Source organism: Mus caroli, chromosome 7 (assembly GCF_900094665.2).
Source record: "Mus caroli chromosome 7, CAROLI_EIJ_v1.1, whole genome shotgun sequence".
Classification (NCBI taxonomy): Eukaryota; Metazoa; Chordata; class Mammalia; order Rodentia; family Muridae; genus Mus; species Mus caroli.
In genome coordinates, this window is record NC_034576.1 from 74,659,169 (window position 1) to 74,682,221 (window position 23,053).

The window sequence follows — 23,053 nt, forward strand, 5'->3', positions numbered from 1 at the left end:
CTGTTGGAACCTACCTCTTCAGGATTCCAAGTTATACAGAAGACCAGCTAAAACAACTAGCCTTGTGGAACTGAGGAACCACTAGATTCGTGGACTTCCCATTCACAAATGTCCATTAGGTTCTTTGGATGGCAGACTGTAAGTCATTACAATAAATATAAAGACCTTCCATCAGTGCTGCGACTCTAGAGAACCTTGACTAATACAGGTTCAGAGAGCAGACTTTCATTATTAACAGGTTGAGACACAATTTTTTGAGTTAGCTCAACCAATTTAAAGAAGTCACTGGTGAGAAGCAAGGGAAAAGACTATCAGATTATGCCATCACTAAAATGTCAGCTATTCTAAAACCATCAAATGTAAGACTATTCTGCCACTCTGAAACAATGGGTTGCTTTATTATTATTATTATTATTATTATCATTATCATTATTATTATTCTCCTACACATTGCATCCAACTACAGTTTTGCCTCCCTCCCTGGACTCCTCCCACTGTCCACACCTACCACCTTCCCTTTCCCCCACATCTACTCTTCCTCCATTTCCATTCAAAAAAAGGGCAGGCCTCCCAGAGATATGAACTGAACATGGCATAAGAAGTTACATTAGGACTAGGCACACCTTTACTCCCAGCACTTGGGAGGCAGAGGCAGGCAGATTTCTGAGTTCGAGGCCAGCCTGGTCTACAAAGACAGCCAGGACTATACAGAGAAACCCTGTCTCGAAAAACCAAACCAAAAAAAAAAGAGAGAGAGAGAGAGAGGAAGGAGAGAGAGAGAGAGAGAGAGAGAGAGAGAGAGAGAGAGAGAGAGAGAGAGAGAGACTTGGCAGAAATCCTCTATTCAATGCTGGATAAGGCAACCCACAGTGGGCAGGAAGGTCCCAATAGCAGGCAAGAGTCCGGAGACAGCTGCCACTCTGTTTTAAGTCCCACAAGAATACCCAGCTGCATATTCTATATGCAGAGGACCTAGAGCAGAACCAATCCCACTCTGTGACTGTAGCTTCAGTCTCTGAAATTCCCCCCATGAGCCCTGTTTAGTTGATTTGAGAGCAGTGCTCCCGTGGTTTCCTCAATGCCTCTGGCTCCTACAAACATTCCTCTTCCTCTTTTGCCTGGTTTCCTTATCTCTGCCTAGTGTTCAGCTGGAGGCTCCAGCCCAATTGCATCCATCAGAGACGCTGCATCCAGCAACGGATGGGATCTGCACCCAAACAGTAGGCAAATGTCTCGCTTCTAATGATGCCTGTAAAAGCAAGCTCAGGTTCTTAGGTCTAGTGAGACCATGTTAATTATTCAAAAATATTTCTAAACATGATTACTTAACAACTATGATTCAAAGTCCTCGATGTAAATGAGCATCAACAAGTTGTAATCAACCAGATAACGATCACAGGACCTTGACTCAAACGTGTAAATCATGAAGCTGGAGCTGGGTAAATGGCTCAGTGAGTAGAGTGTTTACAGGGACTCAGGTTTGAGTCTCTAGAATGTACATACAAGAAAGTGTAATAACAGGAATCTGCAATTCCAGCACTTACACGGTGAGGTGTGATACAGAGAACAGGGAATCCATGAGAGTACACAGGCCAGCTTGCCTTGTATATGCTAGGTGAAAGGTGACGACCAATCCTCTGATCCCCACACTTGCACCTTGGCATCCCCACACATATGTACACATGGTCACATATATATGTGCTCACACACCATATACAGACAGAAAGAAATTATGAAGCTGAAGTTTGTGGCTGGCAGGGTGAGGAGGCAGTTACTGAAGCAGTCAGATCTGTGTGTTATGTCAAGTGAAAATGACTTAGGGATGTCACTTCCCTTTAAAACTCTCTGTGAACAAAAAAAGAGAAACCGATGGGCTGAAAACTATTCATATTTGTAAGGTGATAATACTAATAAATTCTAATAAATCTGTTCAAAGAAAGGTTTGCTGAGGTTATGTGCTGTCCTTATCTAATGTCATTATTAATGATTGGGAAGTCAGAGCATGAAACATAGGTATGCTTTTTACATGCACACACACACATGGACACACACGAAAAACATATCTATGCTACAGTCTATGATGGGATGATAGAGAGACAGAACAACCATTGGAAGCTCATAGGTATACATGGTAGAGAAAGAATGATACAGATAAGGGCAGAGATGTACATACATACATACATACATACATACATACATACATACATACACATACACACATGATGTGAAAGTGTTGGGAGAATCTGCCTTCACAGAGAACGCTTGTATCAAGCATCTACGGATATCATCTTCTGTTTGTTATACCAGATCCCACTGTGAAGCCCTCCTGTGTAGACCTGACCTGAGCCCAACATGCAGCATGAATACATGCAGCACATGGCTCTCAGCAACCTATGAGCTCACTTAGCAGTTGCAAAGAGTATTCCACTTGCTCTGGGGAGGAAGGGGTGAAGGGAACAAAGTAAAGCCCAATATTTAGCAGTATTTAGCTTATATCCGATGTTATGGGGTGGATGCACACTTTCTCTGTCATGCAGTTAAGCAAATGTTGTATGGTTTTTATTTCTTGAGCCTGTTGTTTTGATGTAATAATGTGAACACGTGAGACAAGATTGTATCCCAATGAGTTAAGTGAATGAAAAGCTGACATCTCAGGATTTGTCAGGCATAAAGAATATCATAATAAAGTCATCCCAGAGAGAGAGAGAGAAGCTGGCTGGCATAATGATGCGTTGCCTTCTGGCATTGAGTGCCTAGTGAGGTTGAGCTGCTAGCAAGGTTTGGAAGGCAGCAAAAGGCAAATTGAGTATTTCTGCTGAAAGCGTAGATTCCTGATATTTTAACTTGTAGTTTTGGATTGATTTTTTAGATGTATGCAAAAGTAGAAAAACGACCAGTCTATGAGTATAAACAAATGTGTGTGCTGTGTGTGTTTATATGTATTTATCCTTTGTAACCTATGTTTTAATTCAGGCGAAAAAACCTAGTCTTCTTTAGGTACTCACGTTTTATAGCCTTGTTGCTGGACAAACTTTAATGTGTGAAAGGTGTAGGGGGTGATGGGGGGTGCGGGATGAAATGAATCTCACATGTGAGAGACAAACTCCCCAGGATGGCAGGCTATGTTATCATACCTACAACCTGTTAAAAATGGAAACTTTCTGGACTATGTGCGATCCTGAAGTTTTATCAGCCAGTTTGCTCAGGTTAAGCCGCAGTGAACCCTACCCTCAGACCAAGGTGGCATTTTTTATAGTTGAGTGCTGGGCATGCAACCCAGAGTCCCAGGTCTGCTAGGTACATCCTCTGCCACTAAGCTACATAAGACACTCCCCACCCAGAGAGCAATTTTACAGTGTGCAGTGGGTGCCTAGTTAGAGGACGTCGCCTTAATAAACCTTAGAGTAAAAGAATGAAAAGTGATTCGTGCCAGCAGTGGAACTAAACATACAAACACAGTAAGACTTTGTGAGAACCCTTGGTTGTTTAAAGAGACTCAACCCTCACAGAAAATCAAAATGTATTTAAATGTGCATTTGCATTGGTGATTGAACATACATTCAAAATGTAGGAGCTACAAATGGAGCTCATTTATGTTCTAAATACTAATGATTAGCCTCAGTTTGACTGAAATAAGGATTAAATTATTCTATTCTATAATTGTTCTCTTTTTTATTTATTTATTTTTTTTTAATTAGGTAATTTCCTCAATTACATTTCCAATGCTATCCAAAAAGTCCCCAATACACTCCCCCCCCCACTCCCCCACCCACCCATCCCCACCCCTTGGCCCTGGCTAATAAAGCTAGAAATGCAGATATTTTGTCATAAGTTTGCAGTGCAGCATCATTTAGTCAAGTAAACAAGTTCATGCAACCAGAACAGAGAGCAAAATAGTAGAACGATTACTACAAAGAGCCCAGGAGTAGACTCAGTCGCTTAGCCTTTCATCTCTGCCTTTCAACTCTACAAGTCAGGGTGTGTTTTGCCTGCCTCTTAATTTTAGGTAACCGAAATCACACTCTTTGTCCTTGAGTCTTCTGGGCTTGAAATTGCGAAGTGGATTCAAATTTTCACATGTAAAGCAGTTCAGAAAATTTCTGCCAACTCCATTCACAGTTACAAGTTATGCCTTGACACAGATAAAAAAGGAAATAGACCTCATTTATGAAAAATTCAAGTATTGGCATTATGAATGGTTAGACATATTCATACCTTTGTGGTTATGTGCCAAAGGGTGATCTTGTAGGAGTGGGCACAAGATACGTGTTGTTAACTTTAGTAGAAATTATCAAACAGCTTTCTAATGTAGTAGAATTTAGTAGCAACAACTAAACTCCCAGGTAGCTGTTTTTATACAGTTGTGTTTAGTAATTTCAATTTATGTTTTTCTGATAATTAAAGGTGTTGGCCAATTTTTATGCTTGATAGCAATTTGGATACACACTTCCCAAGAAGTGCCAATTCACATTTTCCTTTCGAGATATGTATTTGATGCTTCATGACATTTGGTATAAAATTATTTATTGAACCATATGTAAATATAATATAGCTAATAGAATACATATATAATATGTAAATAATATAACACACATAAAGATAATTTCTTACTTGTGTATTTTTACTTTTAGACAGTTTTGAAGAAAAGTTTAATTCTAGTCTTCTCCAAAGAATTACTGTATTCCCTTTGAATTAAAATTTCGTTTAGAGTTTGACCTTTTTCATTACTACAAAGTAAAAATAAATTTTCTTTTGTGCCTTTCTGAAATTTTTTATTTTGCTAACCTGTATTTCTCTATGAAATAAGAAAGTGGTCAATATCTTAACCATATTTAATATTAAAATAATCCAGGACCATTTTATACACACTTTTTCCTAAGCACTGAGATGATGTAGCCTCTGATACAGTGTGTTTACCATCTATGTGTTTATCTGCAGCATCCAGGCCTTGATTTCTCAATTTGTCAATTTTTGTGCCCATGACATGTTATTTTCTACCTTTCACTTTCACAATAATGTACTGTCTATTCTTGAGACCCTGAATTTCCCTATAGTCTTAGAATCAGCTAATCAATGTCCACATTTCTTACCAGAAGTGCCTTGGTCTTTTGACACTTACATACACACACAAACATACAAACCCCATCATATATCTTCCTTCATGTTTTCTGTGTAGTTGCTCCTCTGTCTTTCACACTGCACTTATGCTCATGGGGAGTTTCTTGAATACTTTTCCATTCTTTTACACATTTCTTGAAGTTGTGAATGAAGATTATACTTTCTTTGAGACATGTGAGTAAATGTTATACCTTTAGCTGTGTATAATCTAGGCAACCTTGTACAAGATTGGTGTTTTTCCATCTTAACTTTTAGAGAGAAATCCCAAGGATTTTATTATGTCTATTATTATTAAAGCACTTCACTCACATCTGATATGTTCCTTAAAATGTTACCATTCTGTGTCCTAGATTAACCAATGTTCCATGTAGGGGCATATAGCAAACACCATTCAAAATAAGCCCGTTTTAAATGGTTGCTCTAGAATTCCAACTTTTGTTGGTTCATCCATCAGCTGCCTGACATGCTTTCAGGAGGTATTTTCAGCTGTTCTGTTTCCAAAAGTGTGCAGGTAAGTGGAAAGGGCAAGCAGGACCAGAGATCCTTTCAGATACTTAGCATGGCTAATACTGCTAAACATATGAACGTTTCTCTGGTTCCTGCAGAGAGCTGGATATTGAATTTAGGACATTTTTTTCCTCATTAGAATCATCCTTGATTCTAATCACTTCCCCCTTTCTCTCTCAGTTTCCTCCACTGAGATGTCCAATTGTGCTGCATCTGTTCCTCAGTTCAAACCAGATTTATACTCATCCCATAGAATACCAGCATCCCCCCTCCAAGGTCCATGTCATCCTATAAATATTATTCTGTGTTGTCCACTCCTGATGTGACTTCACTGGACATACCTGTGTTCTTTTTGATAACATATCTCTTCATTTTCTTTACCCACCCCCCCCTCTCTCTCTCTCTCTTTCTGTTTGGAGGCCAAGAGTCAACACTGGGGACTCTCTCTATTTTTGCCTTTATTACAGTTTAGCTGCATTTCATTTATTTTATGTGTGGCTTGGTAGGCTCAGGTATGACACACTACAAATGTGGAGGGATGAGAATAACTTGTGGAAGTTGGATATTTCTTTCCACATGGTGTGTTCTAGAGTTGAATTCAGGTCACCAGGCTTGGCAACACCCACTTTTCTATGCTGAACTAGCTAACTATCCCTAGTCACCTTTACACTTGGAACCAAGGTCTGTCAATGAATCCATCTGGTGCTAATTCATTTGTGTTTCTAGGACTGGCTATCCCCTGAATTTTCAAGTTTTCACCTGTCTCTATCTCCTAGCCTTGAGTTTACATATATGGGTCATCACACTCTATTTTTATGTGGGAGGCAAGGATCCAAATTATGACCCTCATGCTGACACAGCAGGCACTTTGCCGAATAAGCCCGCTATTTATACCTTATGATTATATGTCTGAATGCTGTCATCAAGATACATTTAAAAAAAACCCAGCAAGCCTTTACTCAGTTTGAGCATTAGTCCTGAAGTATGCTCCTCCTGGGTATGGAGTGTTTCTACTTTGAGGGCGTTATTCATATCGTGTTACCTCCTTGTTAGTCCCATTGGAGTTGCTTCAGTCTCACCTTCAACACTGACCTGCGCCATTTCTCCACGATCCTGTACACTTTTCTTCTTACACCGGGATTCTCTACTTTTTTCCTATAGATTGTAGTAGAGATAAGCTCTCAATTTTTAAAAATTTCTTAAATTATGTTTAAAAATATTTGGAAATTTTATTTTTGCTAAACTGATATTTGTCTATAAGATAAGGGGGTCAATATTTTATCCAAATTAATATAAAAATAGCTCAGGACCATTTTACATAAATGGCCATTATGCAGTTAAATGAAGTAGCATCTGACATAGTATTTACTCTCTCTGTGTGTATCAGTTGTCCGGGTTTGACTTTTCTTTTTTTGTCAGCTTTTGTGTCCATTCCACGTTCTCTCTCTAGACTTGAAGGAAGCCTGTAAATTATTAACATTTGTTTGCTTGAATCAAATAGTCATCTTTAGCCCTGCTGTCTCCCCAGTAAAGAGCATGCCAATTTCTCCTCATTTCTTATAATCTCCTAATTAGACTTTTATACTTTCTCTCACTATGCAGTAATATAAAAGTCTAGGACACCATTTGCTTTTATCAGGAACACTATAACTTAGAAGAACTCTGCACAACCTAGTTGCTAAGCCACACACTGCAACTAGATTGGGAGTTTTATGAAACTTGAATCTGAGTGTGCGAGCTGCTTAAAAAGTATCCATTTACTATCTGGCTCCACTAGGGGAAGTTTGTCTGTTTTGCTTGTATGTATCAATCTGTGTTCAATGTGTTAACTGGGAAGTTACAAGAAACAAGAATCAAAATGTCACTTTTACAGTTCATAAATACTGTATTTTCTATTGCTGTGTAAGAATTTCTCCAAATATAAGACATTGCACAATTGAATAATTGGTCATTGACATATCCAGAAATCATATATATCACACAAAATAAACGCTCTACCTCATGCAAGTAATTATTGTTCAGGATGAACACCATTGATCTTTCTGGGTTGTTGTTTTCAAAAAAAAAAAAAGCAACATATAAAAAGGCTCAGGAACAAATGATCCATGATTGTGCTGTTCGGCATGTGTTTCTGAGTGGCTTTTTGACTGGTAGGTCTAGTAGAGAACAGTAGGGTCAAGGCCTCTGGGACCCCTGACCTACAGTTGATATAAATAAGATGTTTTGATGTTTTGGTTTATCTGCTAGAATTCATTTCCTCAAACTTTGATCTCAAATTATTGGCTACGACACACTGTTTGAAGGTAGGGGACTTGGATGGTAGTTAGAATGAAACAACTGCATGATGACAGTAGTGGTTCAATGAAAGATGAGAGGTAACACTCGCCAATTCACTGATGCTGCAGCAGGAGGTGGAAACTCAGATAGCACAAAGTCATTGATGACCTCATCAGACCAGGAGAACCTGGAATGGTTTGAAGAGTATCATCTACTTTGACGTTTGGGGAAAGACATTACAAATGGAAGGGATTATATGAATGAAGACTAACCCAGCTCAGTGAGATTCCCATCATCCCCATGACATACGGAATATTATGCAGCATGGCTACCAGGATACAAGCAATAAATACTACATTCTTCCCTGACTGACTAGATTACATAGGGAAAAGCACAAAAACTAAAACCAAAGACATCCAAGAGGACACTGGCCCCAGTTCAGGAGACAAGTCTTTAAGACAAGCCTTTGACAGGGTTATAAACATGAGTGTGGGGCTAAGAAGGGAATGGCGAACACTTCACAAGACATTTTTAACATTCCCAATTATCTTCAAATTGAAAGGTATGAATATGTAATCTACTAATTTCAACCAAATCATTAAGTGGATATCACATGCTCTGAATAATGGATCTGCATTGTGCATCTTGTAGCCAAGCTTGTCTTGGATGTGAGACAACGTTCATTCAAAGTATCCACATTGCATATACTACCTACCTGTTAGTCATAACTACCAATGTAAACCAATATAGGAAAGACAGTAGGTACTGATAAAATAATTGAGCAAGACATAAATATATAATTTATTGAAATACACTCCAAAAAAACAGTGAGTGAGTTTCTATACAGAGTAAAGCACGGCAGTCACAAAAGCAGGTGGAAGTTATTTTATTGCAGGTAAAGGAGAAATTACTTGGTCCTTTCATTGTGGGACTTCTGGGTTGGCCCATATCTGAAGGAACAGGTGAATTTCTTGGTACCTTGCTAAAGAGCAAGTTTTAACATATAAGTCAAGTTTTAAAGACTGGCCTTTTGTGTAAAGTGTGTAAAAGTCTAGGGATTAGATGCCAGATGTTTGTGTAAGGAATCTTGCGTCACTAGGGAACCAGGCCCCAAGCACTCGTTTGTAGAGGCTGGACTGTAGAGGTGTGAGAATTTTGCCTTCATTTGGCTCTTTTTTTCTTTAGAGTGGCCACCAGCTATCACATTTATGGCTGTGGTGTTTTAGTAACATGCATTTTACCCAATACTTTTTTCAAAGCATACAAACTGTCATGCTGGCATATCTGGACATGCCAAAGGACTGCTTTCTAGAACTGTAAATTGTGATAATTCTCAGAAAGAGAAACGTCTTGCAGAAGTTGCTAAAATTGTGGGTTAGAACAAATCTTCTTTTCATATATCAAACAGTGGAAGAAAGAAAAAGAAATTCATGCTAGTTCTGGTCCCATGCATACAAGGAGAGTAGTTCTGCCCATAGTGCCATAACAGGTGATTCTTTAAGATGGAATAAAGTATTAGATTATACTATTTGTCACTCTCTGAGATCCTAGGCTAAGACAAGGCATGTAAGGATGAGACCTGTGCAACTATAATGACTGTACAAATCTTAACATTTCACTTCCAACAAATTCTCATTTTCTGATATGCAATGTTGATTTCATCAACTACCAATTGTCTTCAGTTAAAGAGTGTTGAAAAAGTTGGCCCTGTCTTGCTCTCAAATACCAGCTGGCATTTGTGTCCTGAATGTAATGCTGTGAGTTCTATTGGGGCTATGGAGGAAAGAAGTCTCACTAATGATACCTTCCTGTTGGGAAAATTATTTCATTTAGAAATTCTAAAGGAAAAGAACAGGCATGAAGGATGGGTCCCACATTTAAATAAATAAGGGGTTATTTGGCTCCCAAAAGTTTCCATTCCAATGGCTGATCATATCTCACATGACGGCTTATAGATGTCTGCCTTGGGTCATTACTAAATGACAGACTATGATAAACTGGATGACAGGAACAAGACAATGAGGTATTGTTTATACAGAAGATTGAGTAACTGGTTAGACAAAGAGGTTCTCGGGTATCTATTGTATGTACAACTAACAGATTTACTGGGGCTTTTAGAATCTCGTCAAGGCTCCTTCCCAGCCAGCTTCATTAACTTGAAGTAAATCAAATCGTGCAGAAACTGGGCTATGCCACAGAGAAATAAGGAAGAAGAATATGAAGTAAAACAGACATGAGATGACAAAGTTTAGAATCTTTGGCATTTTTTTTCATAAAACATTTTGTTTGATTATTAAATTACAATGCAGAAACAAAAAAGGAGCTAAACACAGGTAAACTAGGTTTCTTACCTCAGCTTTTCTTTACAATACATATACAAACCTGCACATAGCAAGTATGCTGATGAAATATAGATTTTTAAAGCTTAAATATCATTTTAATACAAAGATATTTGTACACTTTCTTACATGCACATAATTAATTGTTTTAAACTTGGCAGGGTGTGCTGTGGAGTTGTAGGGTACTCAGGATTCAAACACTATCTACAGAGGACTTTTTGATAGTTGTTTGGTATGAACAGGATTTTTGAAATAAGCTTCTATTGTCTATATCTTATTTTGACCCTTAGAAAAATAAAAGGCAAATTAGGATAGCAAAAACATTTTAAATATCTGATCAAAACATCGGGCAACTGAAATGAGTATATTCCATTTAGAGTCTCAGTTAAGTAAGCCCCTCCATATTTTGATATCCCTAAATACTTTCAGAACCCACTAATTCGTCTGCCCCAATCACCACCATCTCTCTGAGGATGCATATCAACATCTCATTGTAGTATTAAGCAAAAAGTGAAGTTGGAAGAAATGGCATATTACAGAAACATAATACTACCACAAAAAAACCTTATTCTTCCAATGGGTGATTCTAATGAGTGACTCCTTGGAACCTTCAAGGACAGCCCTTGCCAACAACAACTGAGATTTGATTTGAACTGGCATCTAATACTAAAGGGTCACCAAAAACAAAATAAACAAACAGGCATGTCTTTTGTAATCACAGCTGAAAGACTCCTAAATATTTGAGTTAATTCTGAAAAATCACTAAACATTTTCTAATATACCTTATCAGGGCAGATAGAGGGGAAAAAGGAACATTAAACACATAGGGGGATGGACACTGGAAATAACTGAACCTCTGTTGATTGTTGGTTTTAGAACAGTTTGTACTATATGTTAGAGGCCAACATAGCACAGTTTCTGAGCTGGCCTTGAGCTTGAACTGTCCCGCCTTAGCCTCTTCCCTGTTAGGATTATATGTGTGAGCCACCAGCCTCAACTGGAAAGAACTGATTCTTAGTGGAAAATCTGTTGAAGGTATTGAAATAAGTTCCTCATCATCCTGGAATCAAGTGGTCTTCTGGCTGTCCTCGAGGATGGTATTCAGACATGTGGACACCTTGTTTTATGTCCTAAAAATGGATATGAAGCTCCCACAGTCTAAGACTTGATGTCTTTTGATGATTTGGTTGTCCAGGAATCCAGGATACCCATGCAGAGGGACCTGTGTGCAGGTGTGCTTGCATCTGGGTATGTAAAGAAAGCAGAGAGGGAGTAGAAGGTTGCACACAACATCCATATCTCAGGACACCTTGGTACCACTAGAGCAGCCAGGATCTAGGTCTGATTGGCTGCACACTGGATGCTGGAGTTCTCAGTCTGTGTGAACCCTAGACAGTACTCCTCTTCTTCCGAAGTGGGCTGTGGCTGCCACAGAGCTTCAGCTCTGCATACTGCACCTGTGAAAACAAACAGACATGATGCTGGCAGTTGGGTAACCCTAGCTTACCACAGAGTGTGTTAATGGCTCCCCAAGGACACAGCAAAGCAAAGGAAGGAAGGTTCAAAGGTAATGAATCATTTTCTAAACATGGGGCCTTGGGGGGGGGATTAATTGCAGGAAGGGTTTCAGAAGTCATGCATCATTTCTTGAAACCAAAAATATTAAAAGCAGATTTTTCTAATGAGATGCATGGACTTCTATAGGCTTCTCCAGAGCTTACCACTGCTGCCTGATCTTAGTCTTTCTTATACCAGCTTTCAGCCATAAATAACCTAGTAACTGCCTATTGGACTTGTTGATCTTATGTTATGACAGAACGAACAAACAAGTACTGCTCATTTCAAAGGACCTACAATGATAAGAGGGAAATTCAGTATCTTAGAGACATTTATTCTAAGAGGGGGCCAAATATTGAAATTGATTCTAGGCCCCAAACTTCTATAGATGTCACTTAAAATGAATTTCACTTATAGTGTAATAGCGAGAACATCTGTGATAAACAGGAGTACTTGTGGAGTCCTCAAAGGCAAACTATCAGTGGCATTAGAAAGCACCCTTGATGGGATAGGGAGACTGGTGCTAATGCATGGATGAAACTCATTCAAATGTTTTGTCATATGTACCTCTCTGCGATTATGCCAAATATACCTGGATGATACATTCCAAGGCTGGTACCAGAACCATAGAGCCATGGGACTGACAACAATTTCTATTCACAGATTTTGTGTGAACTTGCACTATACAACCCATACCATGGTACACTGCAAGTGTAATGCTATCATGTGTAGGTCTTATAGGCTGGGGGTGGGGGGAGAATGGATTTATTTAAACTATTGTGTTATTGGTCACATATGCTCCGAATTTTAGCATTTCTGCCAAATTCTCCAAGGATGCTATATCTAGTTCTACAGTAGGCTACACTTTGTCAAAATCAGACAAATAAACAAACAAACAATAAAAAATTCTTTCCGTCTCATGTTTTGTGAAGGTCAGCCCCCCGCCCCTCAAGGAGGATGGAAAAAATACTGTACCTACCAATCTTAAATGTAAAACTAACAAAGACCAGACTACTAGTTCTCAATTATGTCATGTAAATGCTAGAAACCAAATATATATCTTTAGAGATGTGTTTTCTGCAGGTTCATGTCATGAAGTAAAAGCTTAAATAAATAAAAAAAAAATACTGCAGAGTACATTTTAATCTCTAGAATGTGGAATGAAGGGGCTCTTGAGACCTTTAGCCCCATGTGTCTATAATCCACCTAAAGATGCTGGGAAACCAATTATGCTATGTTGGCCCAATGATGGAAATCGATACTTGATTTGAGGTTCTCTCCGACAACAAAAGACTGTGCCTTTGATCACCTTGATGATGTCTCATGCCATGAGACCCCCCTTTACCTATTCAGTGCTTACTTTTTTCCATTAGAAAAATCACTGCCTGCCTGTCCTCCTCTGGCTTTGGTGGAGGCAAGTCTGCAGGACCCTGGATGGGGCCATTCTTTGGGACTTTCTGTTATTGGTGCCTTTGTTAATCTCTGTGCAGCCACAAAATTGAGACGCTGCTGGACTAAGTGGGCATTACCTGAGAATAATACTTGCGATTGATCTCAAATTTGATTTCCCACCACCTCTTCCTCTGTGTGTAGCAGAGAAAGTAGAGGCTTTGTCCTCCTCGGCATTCCTAAATCTTTCAAGGAAAGAGGATAGAGGGGAGGCTGAAGAGATAATTGGGGCAAAGGAGGAATAAGAAGAATAATCCTCTTGTCTCCTACTTCCCTAAAATGCCTGCCATTTGGAGACCTGAGAAAATAAGCAACACTCCTCCTTCCCGCAGCCTAGCAAACTCCTCTGAGCTCATTGCTCTCTCTCTTCAGGGAGGAAAGTAATCAAAACGGGACCTACTTCACAGCCCCGGAGGTGCTCAGTATGAGTTCTAGCTCTGTTCCTAAGTAGCTTTTTTACAGGATAAATTTCCTCAGTCATTATATGCTTTGGACGAAGGGCTAGTTTTATTCCCCCAACCTCCCAGAAAGAACTCTTTAGAGATTTTCTGATTCTTTATCTCAATTACTCACACAAGCACAGCCATGTGTCCTTCCAGTTCTCTAGGGCTGGCAAGAACTCAGTGCTGGTGCCCCCCCGTGGGTGGTGAACTATCATCACATACCTTCTGAATGTCAGAGGGCACCCTGGAGAGAAAGTCTAGGAGCTCATTATTGTCGATGGAATAAGGATTTCGAAGCTTCTTAGTAAATTTATTTATGCCTGCAAAACAAAAATATGATGCATTTATCATCCATATCTCCTACCTATCTCTATGCATCTATCATTTATCTAACAGTTTCATTCTCTCCCCACCCCCTCTCTTGCTCTCACTCACTCTACCTACCTGTCTACCATGTATCTCTGAAAACGTGCCTGGGTAGGGGAGGAGAGATATTCACAACTAAAAATTAGTGTGAAAACAGTCACTGTTCTTCCAGTTGTGCACAAGTTGCTGTCATGGGGCATCATTCACAACAACTTTTTCCTGAAAAGATGGAGGGTCGCACCGTGGAAAGAGGGCTCTGCCTTCTTCAGCTGTGAAAATCCCATTACAATGTCAGCAGCAGAGCTGCAGAAACATGCGCTAAAACAGGGGAACTGATTGGTTCTTTTGGTAACCACTGATTAAGAGCCTCCTCTGCTATGGAAACAAATGTCCCAGATGGGAAAAGGCCTCTACTAGTCAAAACAAGTCCCTGCTTGGATGCTCTGGACCAAACATAGCTGTGGGGAGAGGAGGGTGGGAGCTTTGGCGGGTAGAAAGAAACTGCAGCAATAGCTCTCCCTTTATTCATTTTCACAGGATCCTTTTCTCTCACTGCAGAACTTGACATGTTGATTGCACATTGCTGGCAGAAACTGTGAAAAGTTATTATTGGAAAATTATCTTACTGCGGCGACTAACTTCATTTATGGACCCCAGAGCTGGCACACGTGTTTGTCCAGGCAACAGAGTCCACGATAACTTAGGATGGTGACAGCGGTAATTAGAATGAGGTTCAATGTTCAAGATGCCAAGTGACCCAGCAGCCTCTGTCAATCTTTGGCTGTGCATCTGGAGTTCCTGGGCATGCCCAGAACACGGTTTCCTCTGCAGAGAAAGATTCCTCCCAACCTTCTTTTGTCTTCTACTCCATTCCTTGGGGTTGCTCGGCCTTATCCAGATCTCATAAGCTTTTCACCAAATGTCAACCCCTTTTTTCATGTTGAGTTTTAGAAGCAGAAAGACTAGGTGGCCTTCTGAAGTTTTGCCACGGGGTGCTTGTTTAACAAGGATGGAATCTGAAGGCCCGCCTGTCCCAATGATGCTGAATGAAAGCTCAGCTTAGTTTTGCTCTGAAGGGCTCCTACTCAGAAGCCAAGTTCAGCAGTCCCCATCACATAAAAGGTTTGATGTTTCCTTCTGTTCATTAAATATGACTTGGCTTTCATCTAAGGACTAGACTTCCTGCATGGCATTGTACCTGACACAATGACAACCTCCAGTCCTTTCTTTGGGGGGTCAGATTTACATCTGCTTTGCAAATGGGAGCCGGCCATTGTTCATGCGTAAATGGTGGCTTGGTGGTTGGGCTGGGGAAGGATCTCAGTGGTGCTCCCCTTCCCTTCAAGTCAAAGCTGCACTCTGCCTTTCTTCCCTCTACCCCCACAGCAAGCTTCCTGTTTGGAACTAAAATTCCCCCCAGCGCTCCTTTAAACTAAAATACTCTCACTGTGTTATTCTAAAGACATTTAATTGTAGCATGGGCTTTTTGGCAAAAGAAAACAGACAAGGCAAAGTGATGAAGGGAGACAAAGACGTATTGAGAAAAGATGTATCTTCTATTGTTAATTATATATAGTGTGCGCATCTGGAGCCTTTACAGCGAACAGCAAGGCAGGGATAATATCACAGCCGATCAAAACACTGCATTCTTAGTCACTGAGGAGATTACAAACCTGCACAGCAGCTCAGATGCACCCATAAAGGCACAAGTACTCCACAATGCAGTGAGACTATGTTTGAAAAATTTGGAATAAAAATCACAAGGTATTCAGCTTGCATGCTTCAGAAGCACAGCTTATGTATAAGGTATCTTACGTTCGGCAATTTGAGATATTCTACTAAGTTATCTATTATTTGAGATCAAGTAGAAAGAGGACATCATAGACTCTTGGTCAACTTCATGGGGTAATAGGGCAGTAGCAAAGGTGCAGGCCTACCTGGGCTCCCATTCTAGGCCCATAGCATATTAACTGTGTGGTTTCAGGCACATCACTTAATCCTCCCAGGTCCAAGATTTTTGACAATGAAATCCTTATAATAAAAACATTCCCTCTGTAGTTTCCATGGTGGATTATAGAATCATGTTGAATAATATAGGCAAATATTTTATGATATGCAATTACCCAACAATAGAGAGTAACTGGAGTCATTGCCATGGATGCCATTTAGATAGTAGCACAAGGAACAGAAGAATCTTTGTGCTATTATGCATTGCACACACTATTTTGGGAACACATACCCCAACATGGAAGCTGTGTCTTGATCCAGTGATTGCTATTCCTAACTTTGGACTTTATTTTTAAACTGAAATGATACAGACAGAGATTTAGCTGCTGTAAATACTGTTAGCAAGCAGGAAAGAAAAAGAAATGAGATGCATATCATGGGGTATGACATCTAGTAAGGACATTGTTGAGTAGACCCAGACTATACGGCATATAGATCAGTTAATGGAGCTGAAGCCTGCAGTTGAAAACAAAATCACTTGAAGAAATTATGTGGCTGCCTTTCATTTGTGTAATGCAATAACAACTATATGGCATGGAATAACACTGCTTATCAAGTACTTGGGTACATAGTGTGTAGTTCCAAGTATCACACTTTGGTTGAGCATAGGACAGAGAAGCCATGCTTATCCTATCAAATCCTGAGTACCTTTCATGTGACAGATATCCTGTTCTCAAATGGAAATACAAGATGAATAGCTCATAGTTCCTCATTACACGAAGCTCAAAATACAGCATGGAGGGTTTCTATCTACCTTTTAAAAACTGAATGTGTGTGAGACTAGAACAGGGAAATACTAATGAGAACACCCATGATGAAGAAAAGAATCAAGGGGATTAATGGAAACATCTCAAAAAAAAGGCCATGCACTAGACTAAATGGTGGAAAATGCAAGGCCTCCGTGATATATGTAGATCATACAAGTCAACAAGGTCCCATAGAGACTCCAGAAATATATGGATCACACAAGTGAGCAAAGTCCTGAAGAGAAATTCCTAAGGACATTTTCTTCATAACTGATCCTTTGTGGAAATTCCCAAAGTCACTCTCCCAAAATACAGAAGTGGTGGGGTCACAGCAGGTAACTTTATGGAGCACAGTTATGAGCATGTAGAGTCAATTGCTCATATTTTCAAGAACTCCTTACATACTCTTTATACCCACACACCTCCAGTACTCAGTACAGAGCTAGAGAGTTAAGGGGCAGTGTTTCCCCTGTCAAAACTGCACACTGACTCTTCTGAGTCCAGGAGTTCAGTAGTCAGAGTTCGGAAGGTAAGCTGTTTTCATGGGTTGATGTGTGTCCATGAAATGCTTCTACAAAAGTATTTGCTGTACAGAATACAAGATCTAGTACATGTAAATTTGGTTATTATCTTTTCAAAAGTTTAAAGCCGTCCGTTTGTTTCTGACACTAATTCGTCTGGCAGTCAACACAAGTTACCAGGTAACTTTTAGAATAAGTCACCTACACCTTAACAAAGGCAGAAGGAGCAACCAAAGTTTTAGATATATACATGTAGCTTTTTCTATGTGATAAAGTGTGAGTCTACAGGGGGATATATTGAAAAGACATGCAGGAGTATTCTTTGAGCCTATGGTAATGAATAATTAACTCACCTTAACTAAGGAAAGGTTATAATAGAACTGCAGCATATATTCCAAAATGCAATGCCTGTTTTGTATGTAGAGAAGAGGTAAGCTATGGTATATTGATGGCTAAGGCATAAACTCCATTACTTATTAGTAAACTCATCAGTAAGCTATCAAAAAATTGTCTAGCATAGAACTAAGCAACCAGAATGAAAAACTGGTAGGATTTATTTGGACCAATGAGAGCAAAACAAACTCCACTCTGTTTAACAATATCAGCCACAGACTGAAAAACCAGTAGATACATATTTGTTAAGTGGATACAAAGAGATGTTAGAGATGTGAGACTTCCACAGATGTGAGACTTCCAAGATGTGAGACTATAAAATCAGAAGCCAGAGAGATTTGGGTGAAGAGAAAAGAGGCATAGGATTGCCAAAGTCAACAATCAGAAGAGGAAACACAACCATGTAGTTTCTCTGTGTCTGAACTCCAGATTCCTGTATTAGACAATCAGGAGTCAAAAATATTACCAAAACCAATGTCTATACTGAAATTAGACTAATTTTTTTCTTTGGCATTCCCTAAAACTAGAATATGGCGATCATTTGCCATGTATTTATATAGTTTTATGCACTAGTAATCAAGGGGTGTTTTAAAATACAGAGGAGAGTATGTACAGGTTATGGGCAAATAGTATGTCATTATACATGGGATGTAAGCATTTACAGATATAGGTATTCACAAGTTTCATGAAAACAGTCTTCTGAGGGGATATGTGGAAGACTTTATCAGCCTTCTGCACAGATGAAAAGAATGCACAGAAGAATTCTCAAATATGCATAGTGTTTAATAACTGACCATGGCATTTAACTTAGCATGACCAAGATAGTAGCCAAAGGCCTATCCTTGTCAATCACATCTGGTTAGAAGATAACATCTAGGAGCTAACTGTGAACAAAAGCGGATTTGAAAAGGAACACTTACAAAAATGAAGAAAGAATAAAATAATCTTAGCTATACAATTCAGCAGTGTTTGAAACTTCAGATTTGACCCCCAGTCACACCTAATGTTTAAGTCAGAACTCCATGAAGAAGACTTAGAGTGTGGTTTTCCTATGACTGGCTTCAATGGAGAACACTTTAAGGTTACACCTCCTAGGATGCTGGAATTTCCCTCAGAAGGGAGATAAAATTGTTATTAGAGGTAGACAGAGAAAGGGAACTCACATGGAGAGACTTAGGGAAAGAAGGCCCAGAGAGTAAACAGAAATCTGCAGCTGTGGGGGAGGAGAGGTTTCTCTAGGACACACCAGAAACCTGGGGTCAGGGAGGCTCCAGGGAGTCTATAAGGGTGACTCTAGCTGAGATTCCTAGCAGTAATGAATATGGACCCTGATGTGGCCACCTCCTATAGCCAGGTAGGACTCCTAGTGGAGGGATAAGGATAGTAACCCACTCACAAAATCTTCCACCCAAAATCTGTCCTGCTACAAGAAGTACAGAGACAAAGATGAAGCAGAGACTGAAACAATGGCCAACCAATAGCTGGCCCAACTTGAGACTCATCCCATGGGCAAAAGCCAGTCCTTGACACTATCAATACACTGTGATCCTTGCAGACAGGAACCTAGCATAATTGTTCTCTCTCTCTAAGAGGCTTTACCCAGCAGCTATGGAAAGAGATGAACAGCTAAACATTCAGTGGAGCTCAGCAAGTATTATGGAAGAGTTGGGGGAAGGATTGAGGAGCCCAAAGGGGACAGGGACTCCACAGGAAGACCAACAGAGTCAACTAACCTGGACACTTTGGGGCTCTCAGAGGCTAAACTACCGATCAAAGAGCATACATGGGCTGGACCTACCCCCGCTTTACACACATATGTACCAGATCTGCAGCTTGGTCTTCAGGCAGGTCCCCTAACAACTGAAGCAAGGGCTGTCCCTGATTCTGTTGCCTGCTGGTGGATCCTGCTCCCCAACCTGGGCTACCTTGTCTAGCCTCAGTGGGAGAGGATATACCTAGTCCTGCAGTGACTTGATGTGCCATGGTGCATTGGTACCCAGAGGAGCCTCCTTCCTTATCAGAGGAGAAAGGAAGGGAGAATGTGACAGGAGCTATAAGGGAGAGACTGGGAGGAGAAGGGTGCTGCAATCAAGATGCAATGTGAATAAATTAATTAATGGGAAAATAAGCATGCAAGCAAGCAACCAACCAACCAACCAAATATTATACCTCACAAAAAATAACCAGGTTACCCTCCCCAACTCCTTGATGTGTATTCTTATGAGTTATTTCATTTTCCCAATGTCTTCTCATTTCCAATTGTATACTTTGGCTTTCTTCATCAGCAGCGTTCTCTACTCTTACTTTCTTCATAGATTTTCTTGGTGCTTACAGAAATAGCTGTGGCTTTTCTCTTCATTTCCATGTTCTCTGCTGTTGCTTACAGGTGAATGTATCTAGGCAGTTTCTGATCTTTCAGACTTTACTGAATATTTGGATGTGTAAGATCCCATGAAATAATGAACACATGAGATTCAGTAACAGTTGTAAGAAAGGCTGCTTGCTTCTCCAACAATGAGCGTAGTTTGCTCCTAGTGCACTCCTTTTGTCATCTCCAAAAGGTGTTCAGGGTCACATAGAGGCTTCTATTTTGTCCAGCACTTTGCTTAGATGTGACATCTAGCATGACATGTTTGTCAAGTTGATCACTTTTCTTGATGCTTTGTTAAGAAGTGGCTAAACTTTATGCAAGCATGCTAGCTTCCCTGCTAACAACGGCTTCCTCTTATTCACTCGCTATTTAGGTCATCATAGATACCCGTCCATCGTCATCCCACTGCTCTGGATTTAACTATGAGGTTAGTTCATTTCTTTCCTGTAGCTGAGATTGTGAGTCAGAAGCAGTGAGGCAGTGGCCAGATTCACTTTTACTGTATATAAAGGGCAAGATGCAGGGGGTTGCCCACCATTTGAACCACAGCGTTTCCAGAAAGTTACTAGTCCACAGCCATATATTATTCAAATGGATTTACGACCAGGAAAGCCTAAAGGGAAAGGGCCAGCCTGATCAGAGTTTCATTTGGTTGTGATTCTGCACAGGGCTTATAAATATCCATGTTGAGACCTCATGAAATTGGCCTTTGCAGAAAGGTTCAGAAGTGTTCATTCCCCAAATGTTTTCCTTAATCTCATGTTTAATTGGTAACAGGGGCACATTTAAAGTTTATGGTTGTACTTTAAAAATGAGTAATTTGTTCTTACCTGGAACTGCCTACTAGCAAAAGGACTGTGTCAGACTTACCCCAGAGTAGAATGATATACCGTAGAGGGATGAAATACAAAATGACAGTGGTTACGACCAGAATCAAACAGGCCAGCAGCGAAAGGAAGGGGACTGTCCAGTTAAACATGCTGTGGACAAACAATACCAGTGTCAGTTAAGTCATCATAGCACATGTATTTTATGGATAGTTACAAAATAAGGCCAATCTAAAAGGTTTCCTTAAATCATATATATGCATATGCATATATATATACATATATATATGTGTGTGTGTGTGTATATGTATAAATTGATTGCATATTTGACAAGTCACTTGAAAAATATTAATGAGTAGATAATCAGAAGACCCTGTTAGCCCAATTCATCAGAAAATCATAACACTGACTCTCTCAAATGAACAGTCACCAACAAAACACTTTAGGTACTGCACTGTGATTAAGAATGGCCATGTTGCCATAATGGCCTGGTGCCTACATCTCTTGAAAACTTAGCATCAGGTAATTCATTTCAAGGCAGATGTTTCTCTCTTAGTGAATATACAATTTTGAGAAAATGTGAAAAATATGGAGATTATTATAATTTCTACATTTTTGTACTTTTGTGTGCAAATGGAGTCCTAGAATCTGGAATATAGAAGTAGATACAGGGGAAGTACCCCTGCACAGTCCTGAGAACCTGCCTGCCCCCTGAACTCTCGGCTGTGTCTAGAGTGTCTCCCATAAGTGGCTTTACTTTCATGCATACATGATTTGTTGGTGCACTGACTAGTAACTAGGAACACGTAGAACTTTTTTATTTGTTTGTTTGTTTGTTTGTTTTTATGGTGTCTCTGTTTTGAAGGAATAAGGAGAAGTAGTGGATCATTTCAGAGGAAGCAAAATATGCCAGCTCTCAGGCACTAAGAGTCATATATTACATCCATGTGTTTGGATTGCAGCACTCTTAATAATTCTGCCATTTAGGTACTAGCCACATTTTACAGAAAAACAAACTGATTGATCATCAATATTCAGGATTGGGGATGTGGTCCAGTAAGCTGTGCAATCTACTTGCTGTGCAAACATGCAGACTTGAGTTCAATATGACATTAGGAGAAGAGGAGGAGGAGGAGGAAGAAGAGGAAGAGGAGGATGATAAAAAATAGGTATGGCTATATGCCCTGTAACCCCACTGGGGAAAGACTGGGGACTGGTTCCCAGAATCTCATTGGATGATCAGCCCACAGAATGCATGTACCAATATCCATTGAGAGGTATAGTATTTATGGTGTGCAATTTTAATTTCCTTCATATTAAGCAAATCTGCATAGCTTTTGGAGAATCTAAAGGGCAATTTTACTAGACCCTAAGAGAAAAACATATATGAGTTAGACAGAAATCCAGGAAACCCCCAGGAGGAGATAGGGGGAAAAGCTTCCCTCCTTCTAAGTTCATCCTGGAATTGAAATAGTGTTAGCTCGGGAGGACGTTCATTAGTTCTTCTCCTCCATCAGAGGCTCCTAGCTCCAAATCGCGCCCCCCCCCCCAATCAAGAAACCTCCCTTTACAACAGAACGAAACCATCACAGAAAACAATAGCCAATCAAAATTCAGAACTGCGAAGCCCAGTCCCAATGGATACAGCTAGCAAACAGTAAGCATTGCGGATGAAAGAGCAGGAAGAGTTTAAGAGCCAGTGGAATTGGGAGTTTGCCATGGAGATAGTGTTTCCTAGTCATGTTAGAAGCTACATTCACAAAGTCTCACCATCATGGCTGCCTAGCGTGAGATGAAGAAGGAAAACAACAAAAGACATGGTAACGTGGATGGTGGAATGCCCATGAGGCCTCAGCCTACATGAAGAACTACAGGTAATTATGGAACATTGAAGATAGGAGAAATAGTCTTCCCTAGAAACAAATACACCAACTGGTTATCCAATACCAAATGTTTCACCCTGAAAACATAGACACATAAGTAACACTGTATGAATTGAATAGGTTGTATTTAGGAGTATGTGTATTAATAAATGCATACAATGCAAAAAGGAGGCCATGGATATGAAAGAGAGGAAGGAGTGGGTATATGGAAGGTTTTGGAGGGAGGAAATGGAAGGGGAAATGATGTAG

The 23,053-nt window shown here is 39.9% G+C and overlaps 1 protein-coding gene across 3 annotated transcripts in view; it reads right to left on the reverse strand.

Moving 5' to 3' along the window:
* Window positions 1-8,679: 8,679 nt before the first annotated feature.
* The window catches only part of Mctp2 (multiple C2 and transmembrane domain containing 2), a 228,181-nt gene continuing 213,807 nt past the window's right edge, over window positions 8,680-23,053 (reverse strand). For all 3 annotated transcript variants that reach the window (XM_021166947.2, XM_029480148.1, XM_029480149.1), the window contains 3 exons: window positions 20,965-21,074; window positions 13,913-14,010; window positions 8,680-11,698 (listed from right to left, as the gene is read on the reverse strand). In XM_021166947.2, the coding sequence (XP_021022606.1) occupies window positions 11,630-11,698; window positions 13,913-14,010; window positions 20,965-21,074 (277 nt within the window). In that variant the 3' untranslated portion in view covers window positions 8,680-11,629. The remainder of the gene's footprint in view (window positions 11,699-13,912; window positions 14,011-20,964; window positions 21,075-23,053) is intronic.